The sequence below is a fragment of the Microcaecilia unicolor genome, chromosome 10, assembly GCF_901765095.1.
Source record: "Microcaecilia unicolor chromosome 10, aMicUni1.1, whole genome shotgun sequence".
Taxonomy (NCBI): Eukaryota; Metazoa; Chordata; class Amphibia; order Gymnophiona; family Siphonopidae; genus Microcaecilia; species Microcaecilia unicolor.
The window spans coordinates 149,041,506-149,062,509 of NC_044040.1; the positions used below are offsets into that span (position 1 = coordinate 149,041,506).

A 21,004-nucleotide genomic window follows, 5' to 3' on the forward strand; every position below is an offset into this window, starting at 1 on the left:
TATACTGTGCAGAAATTTCAGTCTATTCTATAAAATTTAGGGAGTTCACGTAGGTGTAATTTTTTCCGTACAGAATTTTCATGTGCCATATATTGAATGTAGCCCTATGGGGGGGGGGGGGGGTAATTCTAGTAAATGCCAGTATTCTAGTCATTTATGTGCATAAGAAGTAATTAAACTTTGAAATTCGTTGCCAGAGAATGTGGTAAATGCAGTTAGTTTAGCAGGGTTTTAAAAAGTTTTAGATAATTTCCTAAAAGAAAAATAAGCCATTAAAATGGATTTGGGAAATCCACTACTTTTTTCTAGGATAAGCAGCATAAACTCTGTTTTACTGTTCTGGGATCTTGCCATGTACTTGTGACCTGGATTGGCCACTGTTAGAAACAAGATACTGACCTTGATGGACCTTGGCAACACTTATGTTCTTATGCTATTCTGTAAGTACATGCCAATCTTTGTGGTGCATCTTTTTGCTTTCGCTACTATTGGATTTACGTGCCTCTTAATTCTATTTTTCATTTCATAAGGCTCTGAAAATATATATATTTAAAAAACTTTGGTATAATAATATCATGTTTTTCTTTTTTTAAGATTTGTTAATTTGCATATATAATTTCTTGCTGGTCCATTGATTCTTTTACTTCTGTTACCCGCTTTGATTGGAAGTTAGCGGTATATAAGAATCATATTACATTGCGTTGCATTACATTACATACTTCACAGCAAGGTGTTCATATGGGCGGAGCATGGGCGGGATGACCAATTATACATGTAAATTATAAATTGCTATGATTTACACTCATTGTTTTCACAATCTAGGTTTGAATATTTACACTAGCTCTCTTTGGTATCCTTTAAAGGAACGTAGGTGCCGAAACTTCACCATTCTCTTGTCCATCTTCTTTCTTTTCTCGCTCTCTTATTGATATGTTGCAGTTCCTTTCGGTTTCTATTACTGTTTTAAATATTAGATATATAAACTGCTTTGATTCTTGCTCTGAAAGTTGGTATATGAAGTGCAAATAAATATAAACATAGAATTACCCTCTTACTGTTCTAAGTTATCTGGATAGCAGGCTGAATATTACCACTATCAGATAGGTTTCATAAGAATATAAGAATATAGCGTTGCCATACTGGGACAGACTGAAGGTCCATTGAGTCCAGCATCCTGTTTCCAACAGTGGCCAATCCAGGTTACAAGTACCTGGCAAGATCCCAAAACAGTAAAACAGATTTTATGCTGTTTATCCTAGAAATAAGCAGTGGCTTTTCCTCAAGCCCATCTTAATAATGGCTTATGGACTTTTCTTTTAGGAAGATATTCAAACCTTTTTTAAACCCCACTAAGCTAACTGTTTTTACCACATTCTCTGGCAACAAATTCCAGAGTTTAATTACATGTTACTACTTTGTAGCTTCATACCATGCCCCTTAGTTCTAGGGTTTTTGGAAAGAGTAAACAAACGATTCATGTTTACCCGTTCCGCTTCACTCATTATTTTATAGATCTCTATCATATCTCCCCTCAGCCGCCTTTTCTCCAAGCTGAAGAGCCGTAGCCGCTTTAGCCTTTCCTCATAGGGAAGTTGTCCCATCTCCTTTATCATTTTTGTTGCCCTTCTCTGCACCTTTTCTAATTCCACTATATCTTTTTTAGATGGGGCAACCAGAATTGAACACAATATTCGAGGTGCAGTCGCACCATGGAGCGATACAAAGGCATTATAACATCCTCATTTTTGTTTTCCATTCCTTTCCTAATAATACCTAACATTATATTTGCTTTCTTAGCCACAGCAGCACACTGAGCAGAAGGTTTCAACGTATCATCAACGACGACACCTAGATCCCTTTCTTGGTCCATGACTCCTAACGTGGAACCTTGCATGACGTAGCTATAATTTGGGTTCCTCTTTCCCACATGCATCACTTTGCACTTGCTCACATTAAACGTCATCTGCCATTTAGACGCCCAGTCTCCCAGTCTCGTAAGGTCCTCTTGTAATTTTTCACAATCCTCCTGCGATTTAACGACTTTGAATAACTTTGTGTCAGCAGGAAATTTAATTACCTCACTAGTTACTCCCTTCTCTAGGTCATTTATAAATATGTTAAAAAGCAGGGGTCCCAGCACAGAGCCCTAGGGAACCCCACTAACTACTCTTCTCCATTGAGAATACTGACCATTTAACCCTACTCTCTGTTTTCTATCTTTTAACCAGTTTTTAATCCACAATAGAACACTACCTCCTATCCCATGACTCTCCAATTTCCTCTGGAGTCTTTCATGAGGTACTTTGTCAAACACCTTCTGAAAATCCAGATACGCAATATCAACCGGCTCCCCTTTATCCATGTTTGTTCACCCCTTCAAAGAAATATAGTGTCATATCTCCCCTTAACCGTCTTTTCTCCAAGCTAAAGACTCCTAGCCACTTTAGCCATTCCTTAAAGGGAAGTCGTCCTATCCCCTTTATCATTTTTGTCACCCGTCACTGTACCTTTTCTAATTCCACTATGGCTGTGTCTATGCTCCATCCCAGCATTAATGCTGAAGCGGTCTCAAAGGATATTCAGAAGCACTATCCAAATAGTTTCAGGTGCTGCGATCTGGATAAATGCCTTTGATCATTGCCCTGTTCAAAGGCTGTCCTAACTTATCAAAATAAGGTTATCTGGGTAGCAGAAAATACTATCCAGAGAAGTTCCATGGCTGACTGCCTTATCTGGATATTCAGGGTCAGCCAATATCCGGATAGTTGTACTGAAAATCTGGATATTTTTTGACTGTCATAGCAGGCATTAAAAAAAAATGCTGACCATGACAGTTGAATATTGAACCAAATTTTTTTTAATGGAATCATGACATCTGTTAGTTTGTAGCTAAAGCTCTATGGAGCACTTTTACTAAGCTGCAGTATGCAGTAGTGCACGCTTACCAAAGCTTAAAATGGCTTACCATGGGATACACTCAGGTGTCCTGCAGTAAATTCCAATTTGGTGCATGCTAATCCTGGGTTCTAATATATTTATTTATTTAATACATTTATACCCCACATTTTCCCACTAGTTGTAGGATATATATATATATATATATATATATATATATATATATATATATATATATATATATATATATATATTTTATAGGAGGAGGCGGAGAGTAGTTTTCCTTGCGCTAATCAGTTAGGATCCCTTTTACAAAGGTGTGGTAGGCCTTATGCAGGCCTACTGTGCACTAAAAGAGCACTACTTTGGGATGCGCTGGGGTGTCCCATGGTAGTTTCCTGCTCAGCATGCACTAATCCCAGCGTGGGAAGCATGCCCATGGGCAGAGAATAGGCAGGTCTGTGCTAATCAGGTAGCTCGGGCATATTACCACGCACTACCCGATTAGCATGGGAGTAGCTCAGGAGCCCTTACCACCTCCTAAATAGGTGGCAGTAAGGGCTCCCGCAGTAATGGCCATGTGCTAATGGGGAAATTAATCCATGGCCATTGCAAAAAAGTGTGGCACGGTAGCCATTTTACCACCATGCTAACAGTGGCTGCAGCACGCAGAAAGCCCACATGCTGACACTAGCACCAGCCACTTCTTAGCGCAGCTTGGTAGAAGAACCCCCCCTTAACGCAGCTACATTACTTCTTGCTAATTGTTTAGCACAGGATTACCACATGAGCCCTTACTGCCTACAAAATAGGTATTGTTTAGTGGTCGTGCATAAATGGCAACTTTAGCACATGGTCATTAATAGGAAAATAGAAAAACAGCCATTCCTGCTGCATTAAAAATGACTTTAATGCACAGGAAAAACCTGCTTAAGGGTGTGCATAGGTCACTTTTTACAGCAGCTTAATAAAAGGATCCCTTTATTTGCAGTTGATCATAGGAGCCTTGAACTTTTATACAAACCCCCCCCCCCCCCCAAAAAAAAAAAAAAAAAAACCATTCTACTTGTATAGCATCATTGCAAATTAAATTGAACTGCAGATACAAAAAAGTTGATTAGTGATGTTTAGAGTGAGTTAAGTGCTGGAGCTCAGGATGACAGGAAGGGAATGTTGGTAATTAGTTAATACTTCAGTAATAATACCAGCGATGCTCATTATGAACTGCACTCTGCAAAATTCCAGAGCAGCATAAGTTGCCAGATATCTTGAACATTTGAATCATGAGAGTTCTTTTCATGCAGTGAAAAAAGTATGCCTGCTGAATCAGGGTAATTAAGATACTTATTCCTGTGCATAGTTTTTACATTCATCTACATTTCACAGAATAGAAACCTCTGCTGAGGCAACCATAAGGATGCTTAATAAAGATAAAAAGGACTTGGATTTAACCCCACCCCCAAGCCCCATGCATACCTTTACCCAGGGTTGGAGCGGGTAAATTTCAGCCAGCTTACCCAGGTAAATGGCTTCTGAAAAGTGCCCTGCCGCTAATAGGAGCCAGAAGAAGTTTCCAAGTAAATGTGGTGTCAGGACATCTGCCAGAGCTCACTTCAGCGAGCCAAACTGTTCTCTGATTACATCTGTTTCATAAATGTTTTGGCACACATAAACCTATCAATAGTGTTTTGAGGTAAATATATCTTAATTCAGCAATGCATAAAGTTTCATAAAGTTCTTCTTTTCCTTGCCATAAAAACATTGATTGGATTATTGGTTGCTGATGGCTCTTCTGGGAGCTGATCTTTCATTTTAAACAGGAGGCAGCTCAGGAGAAACTCCTTTTATGGTTTTTTAATCTGCAATATTATGCTTCAGCTTCTAGGGAGCAAGTACTATGGCTGTCTTACTGATGACTAATACTCTTTCTTTCCTTTTTTTTGAGATTTTCATTTTACCTTTGCATCAGTACTTGAGTTTTTCCATTTTCGTGAGTGAAGATCACTGAAAACCTACATATTCTAGTGGATTGTATTCAGGCTGAGAGTTGCTATGGAACACCCAAAATAGTAGTATTCATGCCCAGTCCTCAACAGGTTATGTTTTCAGGTTATCCCTAATGAATATGTGTTTATTATATCACTAGTAACTGGGCTAAAAAAATCTCAATGTTATCGATAACACGTAAAATTAATATTCCAACACTTGTTGATTTTTAACTCTTATTCACTATCAAATACTGCAATAAACTACTAAAAACTACTTACAACATGTGAAGGTACTCAGTACATCCCCTTGGTCACTTTCTGGGAAATCATGGTATTGCGATGAAAATCATTGCACCAACAGCGCTGAAACTGACATTCGTTAAACTTATATGATGAAATCTTGTAAGTACTTACCCAAAAAAGTTGTGCTGTGGGTATTCTCCTCTTCCTCCTCCTCACAAATATCCCAGAATGAGTTCTCTCACCAAACCATACCAACGTGAAGGGCTGAACCAACGTTAGACCAAGGCAACCATCAGATAGAATGAAAATGAGCAGGAGAGTTAATATTTTGTCATTTACAAAAGGACTGATTCATCACAAGAGGCGGATTGGCGGTTTACAAGCAAGTCTTTTGGAATTCAACAACAGACCGGTTGAAGAGTGTTGGAATTATAAAGTTTGATCAAGTTATTAAATTTGAAAGACCTTAGCACTCTCGAGTAAGGACTACTCCAGGTTTTGGTGTGTTATGCTTTCAGAAGGTTTTAAAGAACTTGTTTATGGAATTGGCAGTATTTGATAGTGAATAAGAGTTTAAAAAAAGCAACAAGTGTTGAAATAATGAATATGTATGAGGGAGATATGAAGATTGAGACTCAAGAAAGCCAGGGTTCAAATCCCACTAATCCTCTTTGACAATTCTATAACTGGGCATATGTAGCTACACATGCCTTGTGCACATAAGTACACAGAGTAGCGACACTTAAGTGTACTATGCACTGTTCTAGAAAGTAGCACATGCTCTGCCCCTCTGGTACTTAACACTGACAAGACTGTTGCCTGTTGGTCTTCCAGTGCTTCATCACCCCTTTTTTTCCCATTCATCATTTTGGAACCCCTATCACCCCAATACCTAGTTTTCACTGCTTAGGAGTTATCCTTGAATTTTCCCTATCTTTCTTGCTGCAAATTTTGCACTCATCCAGAGCTAGCTTTCTGATCTTTCGGCAATTACAGGCAATTCGTCACCTTTTTAATCTAATCATTTCCATGCTCTTGTTCTCTCTCTTTTCACATCCCATATAGACTACTGTAACATCATTAATTCAGGTTTACCTCATATAACATTAAAAAAGTTGCAAACTCTTCAAAAGAGTGCCATTCATTTACTTTGTCGCACCCGTTGTTATGAAAACTGTTAAAGCAGTTTCATTGGTTACCAGTCCAACAACATATTCCTTACAAAGTAGCAACACTGACATTCAAGGCTTTCCAAGTAGGTTTACCTGACTACCTTTCCTGTCTCACAATTCCTTATTCTCCAGCAAAAGTTCTCCGCTCCGTTAATGATCATTATCTAATCCTTCCAAGTCCCAAATTTGCATATTTAGAATCAACTAGGCATTGCACATTTTTCATTCTTTCACCTCATGTCTGGAACAGTGTTCCCCTTTCCCTCCGTAGCAATCTGTCCTTTCAAACTTTAAATCTGAACTTAAGACTTAAGCCAAGACTTGGCCTTTTGTACAGGCTTTCAGAGTACCAAACAGTTAGAGCTCATCAGCCATTCTTCTCTCCTTTTGTTCCCCTTCCTCCTATTTGAAGTTTTTATTTCCCCTCTCCCAGTTCCCTTTCTCCCTCTATCCCTCTCAGTGTGATTGAATTTACTTTTTATCAAAAATGGAGTTCCTTTCCTTTTTCTTGAAAATTTTGTAGTATGTACATCGCTCTGCCCTGCCTAGTCTGTTAGCGGTAAAGTAAGCACTATTAAACTACAAACTGTGTATACCTCCTTGCAGTGTGTAATTGCAGAGCATGAGAAGGCATGAGTGTGTCTCTAATTTATGCTCAGACACTTCAAGGGTGCCGTGAACCAAAAAGTGTGGGAAACACTGGCCTAGAGTTTTCCCTACCTTCTACTTGCCTCATGATGCCACCGATGTAAGAAGTAAAGTGATGATTATATTTCTAAAGCACAGCATGCTCACAGGCTCCAGGGCTCAGGCATATGTGTACGTGTGGCTTGGATCCATTCTCACATCCTGCTTCTGATATTGTCGCCAATATGAAGTGTACAGAAGGGCAGAAAAATTGGATGTTTGTGGGCCTGGGAGAAAGGGTGACTTAGTTGATGCTTCTCTGAAGCAGGAATATCTATGAAAGCTTGGCGCTTCACCCAGACACACACACTTACACTTGTTTATCCAGTCCTACCCTAGCTAAGATTATATTCATGCAACTTTAAATTAGTCCCCTTATTTCCTAACTCCTGTTACTCTATCTTATCTATCTATATGTTCCATCTTTGCTTACACCATATGCTGTATATTAAAATGTTTCATTGCATATTGTGTTGATATTGTAATGTAGCATACTGTGCTATACATTGTACTGTTGTTTGAATATTTTTACTGCTGTGACTATTGCCTGTGTTTGACTTATTCTTGCTGTACACCACTATGAGGAGGTCTTTTACTAAGCAGCGGTAAGCTCATTGTGGGCTTACTACTCACAAAACCGGAAGTACCGCCGGGCTACCACAGCAGCCCAGCAGTAGTTCCCACCCCAAGCGCACGCCATTTCTGGCCGGGTTAGTTCGGGAGCCCTTACTGCCACCTCAGTGGGTGGCGGTAAGTTCTCCCTCCCCAAAATGGCCACGTGACAAGTGCTTCACTTGCTGCACGGCCATTTCTTTAAAAAAAAAAACAAAAGTAAAAAGGAGCCAGAAACACGTGCTGATGCCAGTGCAGGCCCCCTTTTGCTACAGCTTAGGACTCCTGAGTGAATTTTGTCAAAAAGGTGATAAATAAAATGAGACTCACTCCAGAGATGAGTGCATTCCTTCAGGAGATTCACACTTCTCTTCCTCTCCTGTGGTGCACTAATATCTCTTAAGAAGGGTTTTCTGGTACTTAGCCTAAAACATTGCTGACTTTTGGTCTACGCTTTCCATCCATTCTGTCTTTCGACAAGGGACAATCCAAACTTACTTTAGCATTCATATTAATAGTGAACTTTGTAATCTGTATTGTTAGTTTAGTTTACTTACTTGTAGCCTAGTGGTTAGTGCAGTGGACTTTGATCCTGGGGAACTAGGTTCAATTCCCACTGCAGCTCCTTGTGACTCTGGGCAAGTCACTTAACACTCCATTTCCCCTGGTACTAATAAGTACCTGAATATATGCAAACCGCTTTGAATGTAGTTGCAAAAACCACAGAAAGGCGGTATATCAAGTCCCATTTCCCTTTCCCTTTGTCCAAGGTGAAGTACAGAGAAAAACATACATAATTATAAAATCACAAATTAACAAAGCGATCAACTGACATAAACATACAAAAATAACACAGATCTACCCACTGTCTTCAGACGATTGCCATCTCCCTTATCAGTCCCATGTTTTTGTCCTAATGCTGTGATTTACAAAACTTAGCCTTTCATGCATGTCTTTCCTATTCCTATGTAGCTATCTATTGTATCTAATGTCCTGTGCTAATTTATTTTTCATCTATTTTTTAAAGATTTTACTCACTCTAACAGCTGCCTTACATGTGTTTTACTGTGTATATATGTGTGTGTGTTTCTCGTCATCTTCAGTGCACTTTTAATATCTTAACCTGTTTTCTCCTTTTCAGTTCAGGTTCTTGTTTCATCTTCTATTTCTCTCTCACTTTTTACCATTTTGGTTTTTTCGCCTCCACTCTTCTTATTCTTTTCAGGTATCTATTCCCTTTCTTCCAAACTCTCAAATCCCTGTTATGTTCCCTTCTCTTCCTGTTCTATTTTTCTTCCAAACACTGCCACATACTGCAAAAGCTTGCTATCTCCTTACCTGTGGCCTCCAGTCAAAGAAAGTTGTCAAATGTGATAAATCTTGATCGCTTGCTACAGTTCTCCCTCTGTTTATCTGCTAATAGGTTTCATATGATACCCGTAAGTAATAACTCATTCTTGGTTGCAATACTTGCTATGTTGAATGGTCCTAATCTATCACTGAAAACAATGTGACCCCCATTCTAACAAGAGAGTGGCCATACAGCCTGGGGGGGAAAAGAAGAATTATAAAGAATAAGGGAAAGGGCAAGAGAACTGGAGAAGGAATAAAGAAAAGAAAAACAAAAAGACAGGGAAGAGGAAGAAGGAAAGGGGTCCTTTTACTAAGGTGTGCTGAAAAATGGCCTGTGGTAGTGTAGACCCATGTTTGGGTGCATGCAGAATCATTTGTCAGCGCACCTGCAAAAAAGGCATTTTTTAAAATTTTTGCCAAAAATGGACATGCGGCAAAATGAAAATTGTCGCATGTCCATTTTAGGTCTGAGACCTTACTGCCAGCCATTGACCTAGTGATAAAGTTTCATGTGGTAACTGAGCGGTAATGACCTACACACGTCAAATACCACTTGGCACGCGTAGCTGACATGCACCAGAAAATACAAAATATTTTTCAGACATGCGTAGCGGACACGCACCAAAAATTAAATTATCACAAGAGCCACACAGTAGCCGGGCGGTAACTTGGAATTGGTGCGCATTGGGCGTGCGCAGGCGCTTATTTTGCTTAGTAAAAGGGCCCCAAAGTGAGGGAGTGAGAAATTGAACATAATATGGCAATAGAAGAAAATGAGAAAAGTAAAGAACAATTATAAACCTTAAATCAGCTGACATATGAGAGAAACTATATATTACGAAACTGAAGTAAACAATGGGGGTATTTTTAAACTAAAGATTAGCACAAGTTAGCTGCAGCAGGGCCCATAGGAATAAAATGGGTCCTGTGGCAAATAACATGTGCTAACCTTTAGTAAAGGACTCCAATGAAAAGAGGGATATAAAATGAATGCGAAGTGAGGAGAAATTTGTGAAGGTTCAACTGTAACATTATAAAGGAGGCTGTAATACCTTACTTAGGAGCCCTTTTACTATACCAAGCCACGTTAAAATCTGGCTGGCAGTGTTTTCACTTTGTATGGCAGTAAAATGGCTGCTTTTCCATAATTTCCCGTAGCAGTGCTTTTTGCAGCACAGTAAGCACGCACTAATGCCTATCGCAGCCTAGTAAAAGGGCTCCTTAGTGAAAATGCTAGTAAAACATGCATTGAGTGGTCCTTGATTATAGTGCTATATCTCCTTCCATATGTCTGAATAAATAATTTGTGCTTTTAATGTGATGCACAGTCATCTATTGCTGTCATCACCTAGAAGTTCCCATATGGTTTTCAAATGTCATGCCTGAATCTGAGGCAAATGTTAAATCAGGAGTTGTATTCCTGTGACCCCTGGAAGGAAACCGTCCTTAGAAAAATTATATATATATATATATATATATAGGTAGATAGATACTACTACTACTACTTAACATTTCTAAAGCGCTACTAGGGTTACGCAGCGCTGTACAATTTAACATAGAAGGACAATCCCTGCTCTAAGAGCTTACAATCTAAAGGACACGTGAACAGTCAGACTGATAGGGCAGACAAATTGGGGCAGTCTGGAATTCCTGAGCGGAAGAGTTAGGTGCCGAACGCAGCATTGAAGAGGTGGGCTTTAAGCAAAGACTTGAAGATGGGCAGAGAGGGGGCTTGGCGTAAGGACTTGGGAAGGTTGTTCCAAGCATAGGGTGAGGCGAGGCAGAATATACATAGATATACATAGATATATGTATATAAATATAAAAAATCAGACTACAGTATGCAAAATCTGACATGCTGGCATAAGACTGCTATAGTTCAAATGTTTCAAGTTGGTATCACTGTTTAAGGGATCTTACTTTTTCAACCTTGTAAATATTATAGCAAAATTGTCCGTAATATTATGGTATCATAGTATTACTATAGAACATTACTATAGGAATATTACAGTATGTATTTATTTATTTATTTATTTGAAATGTGTTCATTCCATCCATTCAGAATTCTAGATAGGCTACAAATAAACATGCAAAATAAACTGAAATTACCACCAATAAAACAAAACAGCAGAAAAAAATCATGCATCATATACACATCTTACAAATTTTACATCCACGTACCACAGGTTAAAATGCCTGTAGGTGTATCATTTAATACTAGACATTATTGTCTGGAACATTACTTCCTAATTACCACAGTATTGAAGAACAAGTTAAAAAAAGTGCCAAAAATATAATAAAACTTTAAAGCTTTAGATTGATCCTCCTCCCATACTTTCTTGTAATATCACCCTTCTGTCTCCCTTTTCAGGATCCCCAGGTATGAAGATCTACATTGATCCCTTCACATATGAGGACCCCAATGAAGCCGTGCGTGAGTTTGCCAAAGAGATTGATGTCTCTTTTGTGAAGATTGAAGAAGTAATTGGAGCAGGTGTGTTCCATCTTATAGAATGGAAAGACGAACCAAAAATGTGGTAGAACCAAGGAGGATATCAAACAGTCTTTATTAGTAACAGCTGCAAAAAGACCCGACATGGCCGTGTTTCAGCACGAAGGCCTGCCTCAGGGGTCAAGTGGATCTTTGTTGTAATAATGGAAATGTTAAACAACAAAGAGGAATGTAGTCAAGGTTCTAGCTATAAAATTCCTGCAGTATCCTCAATGGGTCAGTGTTCTTTTGCGTGACAGACTTCTACAGTTTGGACAGCTATTGCATTACAGCATTCATTGATCCATTGAGGATGCTGCAGGAATTTTACAACTAGAACTTTGACTACATTCCTCTTTGTTGTTTAACATTTCCATCATTACAACAAAGATCCACTTGACCCCTGAGGCAGGCCTTCATGCCGAAACACGGCTGTGTCGGGTCTTTTTGCAGCTGTTACTAATAAAGACTGTTTGATATCCTCCTTGTTTCTACTTCGCTTTTTGGTTCATCTCTCACGGTTATGTGAGGTTTGCTTCTCCTTTTTTGCTTGTCTTGCCATCTTATAGACTGCACAGTTTTCCTTCCCTATTTCATTTTTTGTGTGTCGGCCTTATGTTCTCTACGCTTCTATGCTATTTCCCTCTCATCATGCCTTAATCTGCTTTCCAACTTCCTCCACCTACCCTTCACATTCTACTCTCCTCTTCCATTTTCTTGCACCTTTTTGGTATTTGTTTCCTCCAGCCCCTTTCCTCTCCTTCGTCATCTTACCTCCTATCCTATGTTCTCTCTGCCCTTTACTTTCTCCTGTAGATTTATCCTTCCTTCCTTATTTTGGAATCATGCATTTCCATCTCTCTGACATTTGCATTTACAAATTTCCATTTCCTGTTTCACATACTTAGTATCATTGTTCTCTATCATTTTTTAGCCATCTCTTTTTTTTTCCTAATATTTTTTTTCTTTTACCCATGCCTCATGCTAGCTAGGAAGTTAAGCCCATTGTTTAAGTGATGCATTCAGCCTTGCTTAGCTTTAGTTTTCCAGAAATAAACATGGGCCTTCTTCATGGGAATGAAATCATGATAGTAATTGGAGTTGGGTCTTCTTGTGTTCTCATGGGTAACTTTATTTTTCCTCATGCCCTCTCTGATTTGATTTGCTCAATCTCTATTTACAAACACCTATTTCTGTTTTCTTTTCTATATTCCTTTTATAGGGCCTCACTTCTTTATCTTTGTCTGATATGTAGACTATCATTGCATTACCTTAGAGATATGAAAGTGGATTTTTCATTTTTAGCTGTAAATGCATATGTACTATTCTTTTCTTTCTATTGAAATGCAAACTATTTAATGTAAATAGTGAGACATTTTCAGCCAAAAATGAAATCAAGCTGGCAGTATGAAAACATTCTTAAATTTATTGTGAAAATAAAAAAATTGCACAGCAGTCGACTTCCCCCACACCCTTCCATATTCACCCTACAAACACACCTACATATACAATCTAATGTTCCTTTCCTCTCCTCCTCTCTGCATGCCTACAGCCTCAACATACAATCCCATGCCCTTAATTTTGTTAATTTGTAAAGCTAAAAAAAGAACTAACTAGATAGTTTCTTCATGGGAACTGAGGGAACTAACCTTGTGGGGCTTTTTTGCAGGGGAGTTTGGAGAAGTGTACAAAGGACGGTTGAAACTGCCAGGGAAGAGAGAAATCTCTGTGGCAATTAAGACGCTTAAGGCAGGTTACTCTGAGAAACAGCGGAGGGATTTCCTTAGTGAAGCCAGCATCATGGGACAGTTTGACCACCCAAACATTATTCGACTGGAAGGTGTGGTGACCAAGAGCCGACCAGTCATGATCATCACAGAGTTCATGGAGAATGGAGCCTTAGACTCCTTCCTGCGGGTAAGAAAAATTAAAGCTGGCATGTAGAATGAATGCAGTGGCGTAGCAAGGGGGGGCAGGGGGGTCGGTCCGCCCCGGGTGTCAGCTCAAGGGGGGTGCTCCCTGCCAGCTCCCCCCCCCCGGGTGCAGCACGATGACACCCCCTCTCGGCGCATCAACACCCCCAGACCCAGTGCCTACCCTCAGCTCCGTCCAACCAGCTCCCGCACCCTACCTTTAAAGAAATCTCGGAAGCTGAGGCGAGGCGCAGCGCCTCACGCCTGCATGTAAAAGAAGTGTGGATCGTCTCATCGGGCCTTCCCTCACTCTGTCTGTCCCGCCCTCCACTGACGCAACTTCCTATTTCCGCAAGGGCAGGACAGACAGAGTGAGAGAAGGCCCGATGAGACGATCCACTCTTCTTTTACATGCAGGCGCTGTGCTTCGCCTTGCCACGGCTTCCGAGATTTCTTTAAAGGTAGGGTGCGGGATCTGGTTGGACGGAGTTGAGAAGGGTAGGCACTAGGTCGGGGGGGGGGTGTTGATGTGCCGAGGGGGGGGTGTCATCGTGCTGCACCTGGGGGGGGTGCAACGGCGAACCGCCCCAGGTGGCAGCCCTCCTTGCTACGCCATTGAATGAATGTGCTAAACAGTGCATTTTTTTCTGTCGAAAAGGTGCTGGTACTCAAATGCCAAGTCACCCTTCAGTGGTGGGGTGATCACTGAGGGACCCACCCCACAATAGCCAGGCCCCCTGCAACCAGTCACAGAATCTATGACAAGGCAGAATTGGTGTGTAGAGCCTGAGCTTTTTCATTAAAACTTGGGGACCATGGGTCAATATTAGCAGACAACACAAAAAGGTGCCGGTACTCAGTACCCACATGTACCCCCTCAAAAAAAGCCCTGGTGCTAAAAGAACTCTTTTGACCATGGGTAATATAGTTTGAAGAGAAGAATTTTAAGGAACGATATTCAGCAGCAGCAGTGACCGGAATAATTTAAACACCGTCTATGGTGTTTAACTTATTTCACATTTTCAGTGCTGCTGTATAGTCAGTGATGCTGAATGTAGGTGTAATAATGTCACTGCTGCCACCACTACTGACCAGGCCTAAACTAAATATTATCTGGATAGCAGATGAAAATGGCCATTATTTAGATAATTTTTTGTTCTGTCCTTGCTCCTTCTTCCCTCTGCTCCTTTACATTACGGATAGTTTTGGGCTGTTCTAGTGGATTTTTGGCCCGGTACAATCAAATGTAGCAGCCAAATATCAATTGATTGTTAAGCTATACGATCTCCGGCCACTGATGAAACTATCCTTCTTTAAATGTATGCAGTTGAAAAGGGAGTGTAACCACAGGAGGGGCATGGGCTGGCCAGGGAGGTTCACTAAAGATACACACAGTATTATAGAATACAGGAGATCCAAGCCTAATTTAGGCATGAGGATTTGCACCCACTGAAATCTGGTGGGCACAGATCCTGATGCTAAGCACTTTTTTTCTATAAACGGCCCCCAACTCGGAGCACTATGTATAGAATAGTGCTCCATGGTCATTTTTTTTTGGGCCCTCAATGTTTTACTAAAATGCTTCTACAAGCGTGATGGGATTGGGGCTGTTGGTTTGATGTTTGTTTTCTTCCATCACTGCTAAGCAACAGGACAGTCTGTCAGAGTTGTCCAACTTCGGTGCTCGAGGGCCTCAGTCCAGTCAGGTTTTCAGGATTTCCCCAATGAATATGCATGAGATCTATTTGCATGCACTACCTCCATTGTATGCAAATAGATTTCATGCATATTCATTGGGGAAATCCTGAAAACCCGACCTGGTGAGGGCTAAGGTTGGACACCCCTTCTCTATGTCAAAAACACGGATTTTTGCCACAGTGTTGTAGTTGGCTAATGCTTTCTTTGTAAATGTGGTGAATAGTATTCTCTTAGATTAGCCATTGTCCTGATTATTGAGCACTCGGATCATATTCTATATGTTCAAGGTTTATTCAATTTATATGCAATATATTTCATTCTGGATAAGCACAGTTAAGAGGGAAAACTTTTTTGGTTGGATGGGATGCATGACACTACTAGCCGTCTGGTATAATTGTATTGGGTGTGCCTAGTGTTGATTTACAGTCATCTTCTGATGAGACATTTCTTAGTAAGGTTGTAATCACAGTACTAGTGGAAAATGACAGCTGCTAAAAGTGATTATTTTAGAAGAATCCCCACATGTAAATGGATGCATTTCAATGTCTGAGTAATGGTCTAGATTGGACTACGGTACAGACATGCAATCCATATTTCATATAGGGAATCTACATCTGCATTGGAAAACCTAGACATTGCAATTTACATGCCTAAGTGTTGTTTTTTATTTTAATTTATAGAAGTCTTCATTTAATTTTGAGAAACAGTTCAAGTGCAAATACATTTCAATGGCAAGTACAACGCAAGGGTAAAACCCCCTCCCAGGGACTTTGAACGAGCCTCAAAAACAGATAGATAGTATATTATTTTCTCAAACTATAAAGTTAACAAACAAAGTATTTCAAGAATTTATACCAGGGTTTCCCCCCCCCCCCAGACACCCTCCCCCCCAAAGAATAAGAGAACAACAGCCAGAAGAAAAAAAACCCCACACGTCACCACCCCCCCTTGTCTCCTCTCCCCTCCAATCACAGGCTCTCAACACGAGCAATGTGACACAAAAGGTTCCCAGATGGCCTCCCATTTAGACAAAATTTTATAACATGTTGCCCACAATCTCTCCATTTCGCAAAAGTACCAGAGTTTATTTAACCACTTTACCAATGAAGGAACTTGAGGAGACTTCCAGTGAGCAGCCAGAGTGACCCTTGCGGCCGACATTGCTTGCCTAACCAGCAATGACTGAGATGTAGTTAGACCAGGTGGTTTTTTTTGGAAAAAGAAAATATTCAGGGGACCATTTGATAGGTTTAGAGAGCCACTTCTGAAGTCTGTATTAAATAGCTTTCCAGAAAGCGTGAACCTTTACACATGACCACCATAGATGACCCATAGTACCCTTTTGCCCACATTCCCTCCAACACAATGGAGATGTCTTTGGAAACATGTGGTGCTGGCGTCAAGTACCACCTATATAAAACTTTTACAGCGTTTTCTTTAAAAGGGACCATGCCTAAGTGTTGTTTTAAGACTCCAACGTACCAAGGATGGGGTGATCCACCCCGGGTGCAGACATCAAGGGGGTGTGCAGAGCAGGCTTGCGGCTATTGGCTCTGCCGGTTCCCTGCCCCACAACAGGAAGTTGATGTCAGAGGGGACAGGGGACCAGCAGAGCCGAGAGCCGCAAGCCTGCTCTGAGTACCCCCTTATTCAGAGGAAGAGGTGCTCCACCCCAGGTGGCAACTAAGGTAGGTACGCTGCTGCTGTAAGGGCAGCTGTAAATACTGATACCAGCATTCCTCTCACCCCGAACAATCTCCAAGCCTGATGCCAGCTTCCCCAATCTCTCTTGTGCAAACACCCCCCCCCCCCCCCCCCCCCACGACAGCAACAATTCACACCCTGGCAGCATGAATCCCCTGGACAATAACTATCCCCTCCCCCAGCAACATAAACTTACTCACTTTACAGCATAACCTACCCCTGAGGCCCTCTTCACTACACATACTCCCACCCACATTTGTTCCTCTGGCAGTCCAGGCCTTCCCTAGCAGCTGCCCCTCATGTGTGAGCATGAGTCTGACATGTGGCAGCCTTTCCTGGGTTGCCTCACCCCGAAACCCAAGGCCCTTAAAAACACTTTTGGCTTACAATGCCTCCCCAACCCCATCCCAGTCTTCGGGCTTACTGGGAGTTCCTAGTGTCTAGTGGATGGGAGCAATGTCCTCTTACTCCAGCCTTGGGTCCCTGGCTCTTGAAATTTGCTGATGAGACCTCTGATGGTAATATGGAGTTATCACCACTAAGGTTCAAGCTTCCATTTATAGACTTCATGAGTAGGTTATCCTGCTGGTGTTAGTGCTGGTGGTGGGTAAGATGGGTTAAGTTGCTAGAGAGGCGGGTTGATGATGCTGGAGGGTGGGTTGCTATTGCCAAGTTGAGGTTTTTGGAAGTGCTGACATTGGGACCTTAATAGAGAGAACAGCAATTTTAGAAAACTGCTCTCATGTCTATGTAGGGGGAGGGGGCATATTTCTGTTTCTTCTCTCTACATATAGCTTTCTAAAATCACTTCTCCCTCTGGACATAGAAGGACTGAGACATGTGGCCCTGCTCCTATTTTACAAGAAGCTTTATGTTTGGTTGAATATTGTGTACAGTTCTGATCACCCCATCTCAAAAAAAGATTTGGTGGAACCACAGGTGGCACCTTTTCAAAATGATACCACTCGATATTCAAAGCAATTTAAGTGGACAGAAGAAGAGACTTCTACCCCTTAAATTATTTGGAGCTGCCCAACTGCCAATACTCAGTGGCACTTAACCGGGCAGTCCAAAGTGGGCAGGTCAAGGGTGGTACAGTGGGGTGAAGTTGGAGAGGTGCTGGCAGTTATGCAGTGGATGGCAATATTCAAAACCTGTTCTAAGTTTGTCTGGTTAGCTGTGTGGATGCCAGCGCTGAACATCAGCCAGCCGCCTGTATAACCCTCAATATGGTCCTTTAGCCCCTCCAATTCCCCTTCCCCAGCCTGTGACATCATTCTCCATCCTTCCTGGCAAGGAAAGACCCCCCCCCCCTTCCTAACATCCTCGGTCACAATACACCCTTGCCCCAGACCTGCCTGTTTCCTACTGGTCCAGTGAGGATGATGGGACAGAACCAAACTCCACTCATTCCTGCCCCTAGCGGCTGCATCATCAAAATGGCAGAGTTTTGGAAGGATACTTGATTCAATGACTAGGCTAAATGAGTTTGCAGGGAGATAAATTAACACATAGTTGTGAATAAAGGCTAGAGAAGCCCAATAGAGCTGGACCAAGATAAAACTTCCAGAGATTTTAAAAGATGTAAATCCTCCAAAATCCAAAAGCTGGATGCTTTTGATTTCTATATATTGTTTCATTTTTTTAAAGCCCGGGGTCATCTTATTTTGACTTCAGAAAACATGAAAACACTATTTTGAATTCCAAAGTTTAAAATATAACCAGTCACATCTGTTGCTCTAAATTTACCCTCTTTTCTGTTCCTCTGCCGTCAATCAGACTGTATTTGTTTTCATTTTTTTATCATCTTTCATTGATCACAATAATTGGCTTAAGGAATTTATGCCTTTTTTCTCTGGCTCAGTTCAAATCACAAAATCTAAACTGTATTACACAATCAATCTGGAAATATGCTAATATAACAGCATTGAAATAAAAGGTTGAGCAAATTTATTGGAGCTAAATGATTAATGCCAGATCCAAGCATATATTTCACAAAAATATAAATAAAATATGAAGACTCAAAAAGTAAAATAATGATGGAATAATTTTCACTAAGTGCCATTCTTTGCAAATTCTTTGTACCCACTTTATACACATTTTCAAAAGAAAGAGGTCCTTTTACTAAGCCACGCAAAAAAAGTGGCCGACACTGCTGTCAGCGCATGGGTTTTCCACATGATGCGGCCACTTTTAGCGCAGCAGTAACATGGCCATGTTTTGTGTGTGTGTGTGTGTGGGGGGGGGGGGGTTGTAATGGCTATGTGCTAATTTCCCCATTAGTGCATGGCCATTACCGCTGGAAGTCCTTACCGCCACCTATTTAGGAGGCGGTAAGGGCTCCCGTGCTACTCCCATACTAATCAGATAGCGAGTGGTAACGTGCCCACATTACCTGATTACGCATATTGTCTGCCCCCTTGACACACCTCCTGTGCTGGAAAATAAAATATTTTCCAGCATGGGATTAGTGCACGGTAAGCAGAACACTACCATGGGACGCCTCAGCATGTCCTGCGCTAGTGTTCTTTTAAAGCATGGTAACCCCACAGTAGGCCCCAAAGTGAATCTGAAAAAGAAATTTCTGACCATGTGTCAGCACCAACCTTGCTTTAGCAAAGGGACACCTATTAGATTAATAAACTTGAATAAGTTGAGTTGGCCGATATAATGTATATGGATTTTCAGAGGGCATTTGATAAAGGGGTTCATTTTTGAAACAGGAAATCATCCAAAAAGCAGCACAAAGTGGCAGATGGATTTTTTAAAAGATGTTTTTCTAAGCATTTCGTCTGCAGTGTATCCAATTCACAAGGGGACATGTTGGAGCGGGATTTGGGTATTCCCAGAACTTGCAGTGCCCTCTAAGGTGCCCCTCTGTTCTGCTGGGATGTCTGTGTGGCCAGTCTACTAAGAATGCTGGCTCCCCAGACGTCCCAATGGTTTGTTTTTGTGCATTTTTCTGTTGGTTGTTTTTTTTTAATGGTCACAAAATGCACTGAGCACAAAATATCTATAAATTATCTAGGAAATGGCCATTTTCAAAACAAAAAGATGGCCATTTCCTAGATGATTTGTAGACATTTTGAGGCAGATGCACTAAACGTTTTTCATCGTTAAATGAGCCCTCGGGGAAGAATTTCCGATCCTTTCCATGCACTTAAGCCTATTTTCCGACGACAGTAGCAGCTAACGAAAACGGAATGGAGATGAGCAATTAGTGTGAAAACCCCATTGAAACGACATGCACTAACCTTTTCCGGTTGCCTTTACGCAGGAAAAAGGCAGGAAAACTAACGAGAGGTCTGGACCTCTCGTTAGGACAGCTCTGTGCCAGGAAAAAGTGTTAAGTGAAAAAATAAACAAACTTTGAGCCAATCCCAGCGCATTAGCAGAGCTAAAAGCACTGTGATTGGTCCAAAGGACCTCAGAAAACACATAAAAAAATAAAACTAAAAAAAGGATCGGGAGGGGGCAAGGGCGCTCATCAGGAGCGTCCTGTACGGACGGCCTTGCCCCCCCCCCGCCGCTGCTCCCCACTTTCCGCCGCTCCCCCCACCCCGAAAAAGCAAAATTGTAGCAGCCCCTGCCCCCCTCCCTTCCTCACTACTCTCAGCTCCGCCTCCCGACATCCTCCGTCTGTGCCCCGCCCCCTTTGGGGGTCGTCGCCGCCATTCCCCTTCTCCATCGGGCCCCCCTCCCTCTTACCGGGCCCGTGCAGCGCCTCTCTCCTCTGTCCGAAGGCGCTGCACGGGCAAGAAGAACGCTGAATCAGCTGATGCCTGCCTTCGCGATGGCGCGTCTTTCTCCTGCTGCGCCCGCCCCTGTCTGACGTCAGTGTTACTGACGTCAGACAGGGGCGGGCCCAGCAGGAGAAAGACGCTCTATCGCGAAGGCAGGCATCAGCTGATTCAGCGTTCTTCTTGCCCGTGCAGCGCCTTCGGACAGAGGAGAGAGGCGCTGCACGGGCCCGGTAAGAGGGAGGGGGGCCCGATGGAGAAGGGGAATGGCGGCGACGACCCCCAAAGGGGGCGGGGCACAGACGGAGGATGTCGGGAGGCGGAGCTGAGAGTAGTGAGGAAGGGAGGGGGGCAGGGGCTGCTACAATTTTGCTTTTTCGGGGTGGGGGGAGCGGCGGAAAGTGGGGAGCAGCGGCGGGGGGGGGGGGGCAAGGCCGTCCGTACAGGACGCTCCTGATGAGCGCCCTTGCCCCCTCCCGATCCTTTTTTTAGTTTTATTTTTTTATGT

The 21,004-nt window shown here is 41.9% G+C and overlaps 1 protein-coding gene across 1 annotated transcript in view; it reads left to right on the forward strand.

The window, feature by feature from the left end:
• The window catches only part of LOC115478342 (ephrin type-B receptor 1-like), a 421,749-nt gene that overhangs the window by 338,320 nt on the left and 62,425 nt on the right, over positions 1-21,004 (forward strand). Inside the window, 2 exon segments of the mRNA XM_030215646.1 lie at positions 11,322-11,444; positions 13,111-13,358. Coding sequence (XP_030071506.1) covers positions 11,322-11,444; positions 13,111-13,358 — 371 coding nt within the window.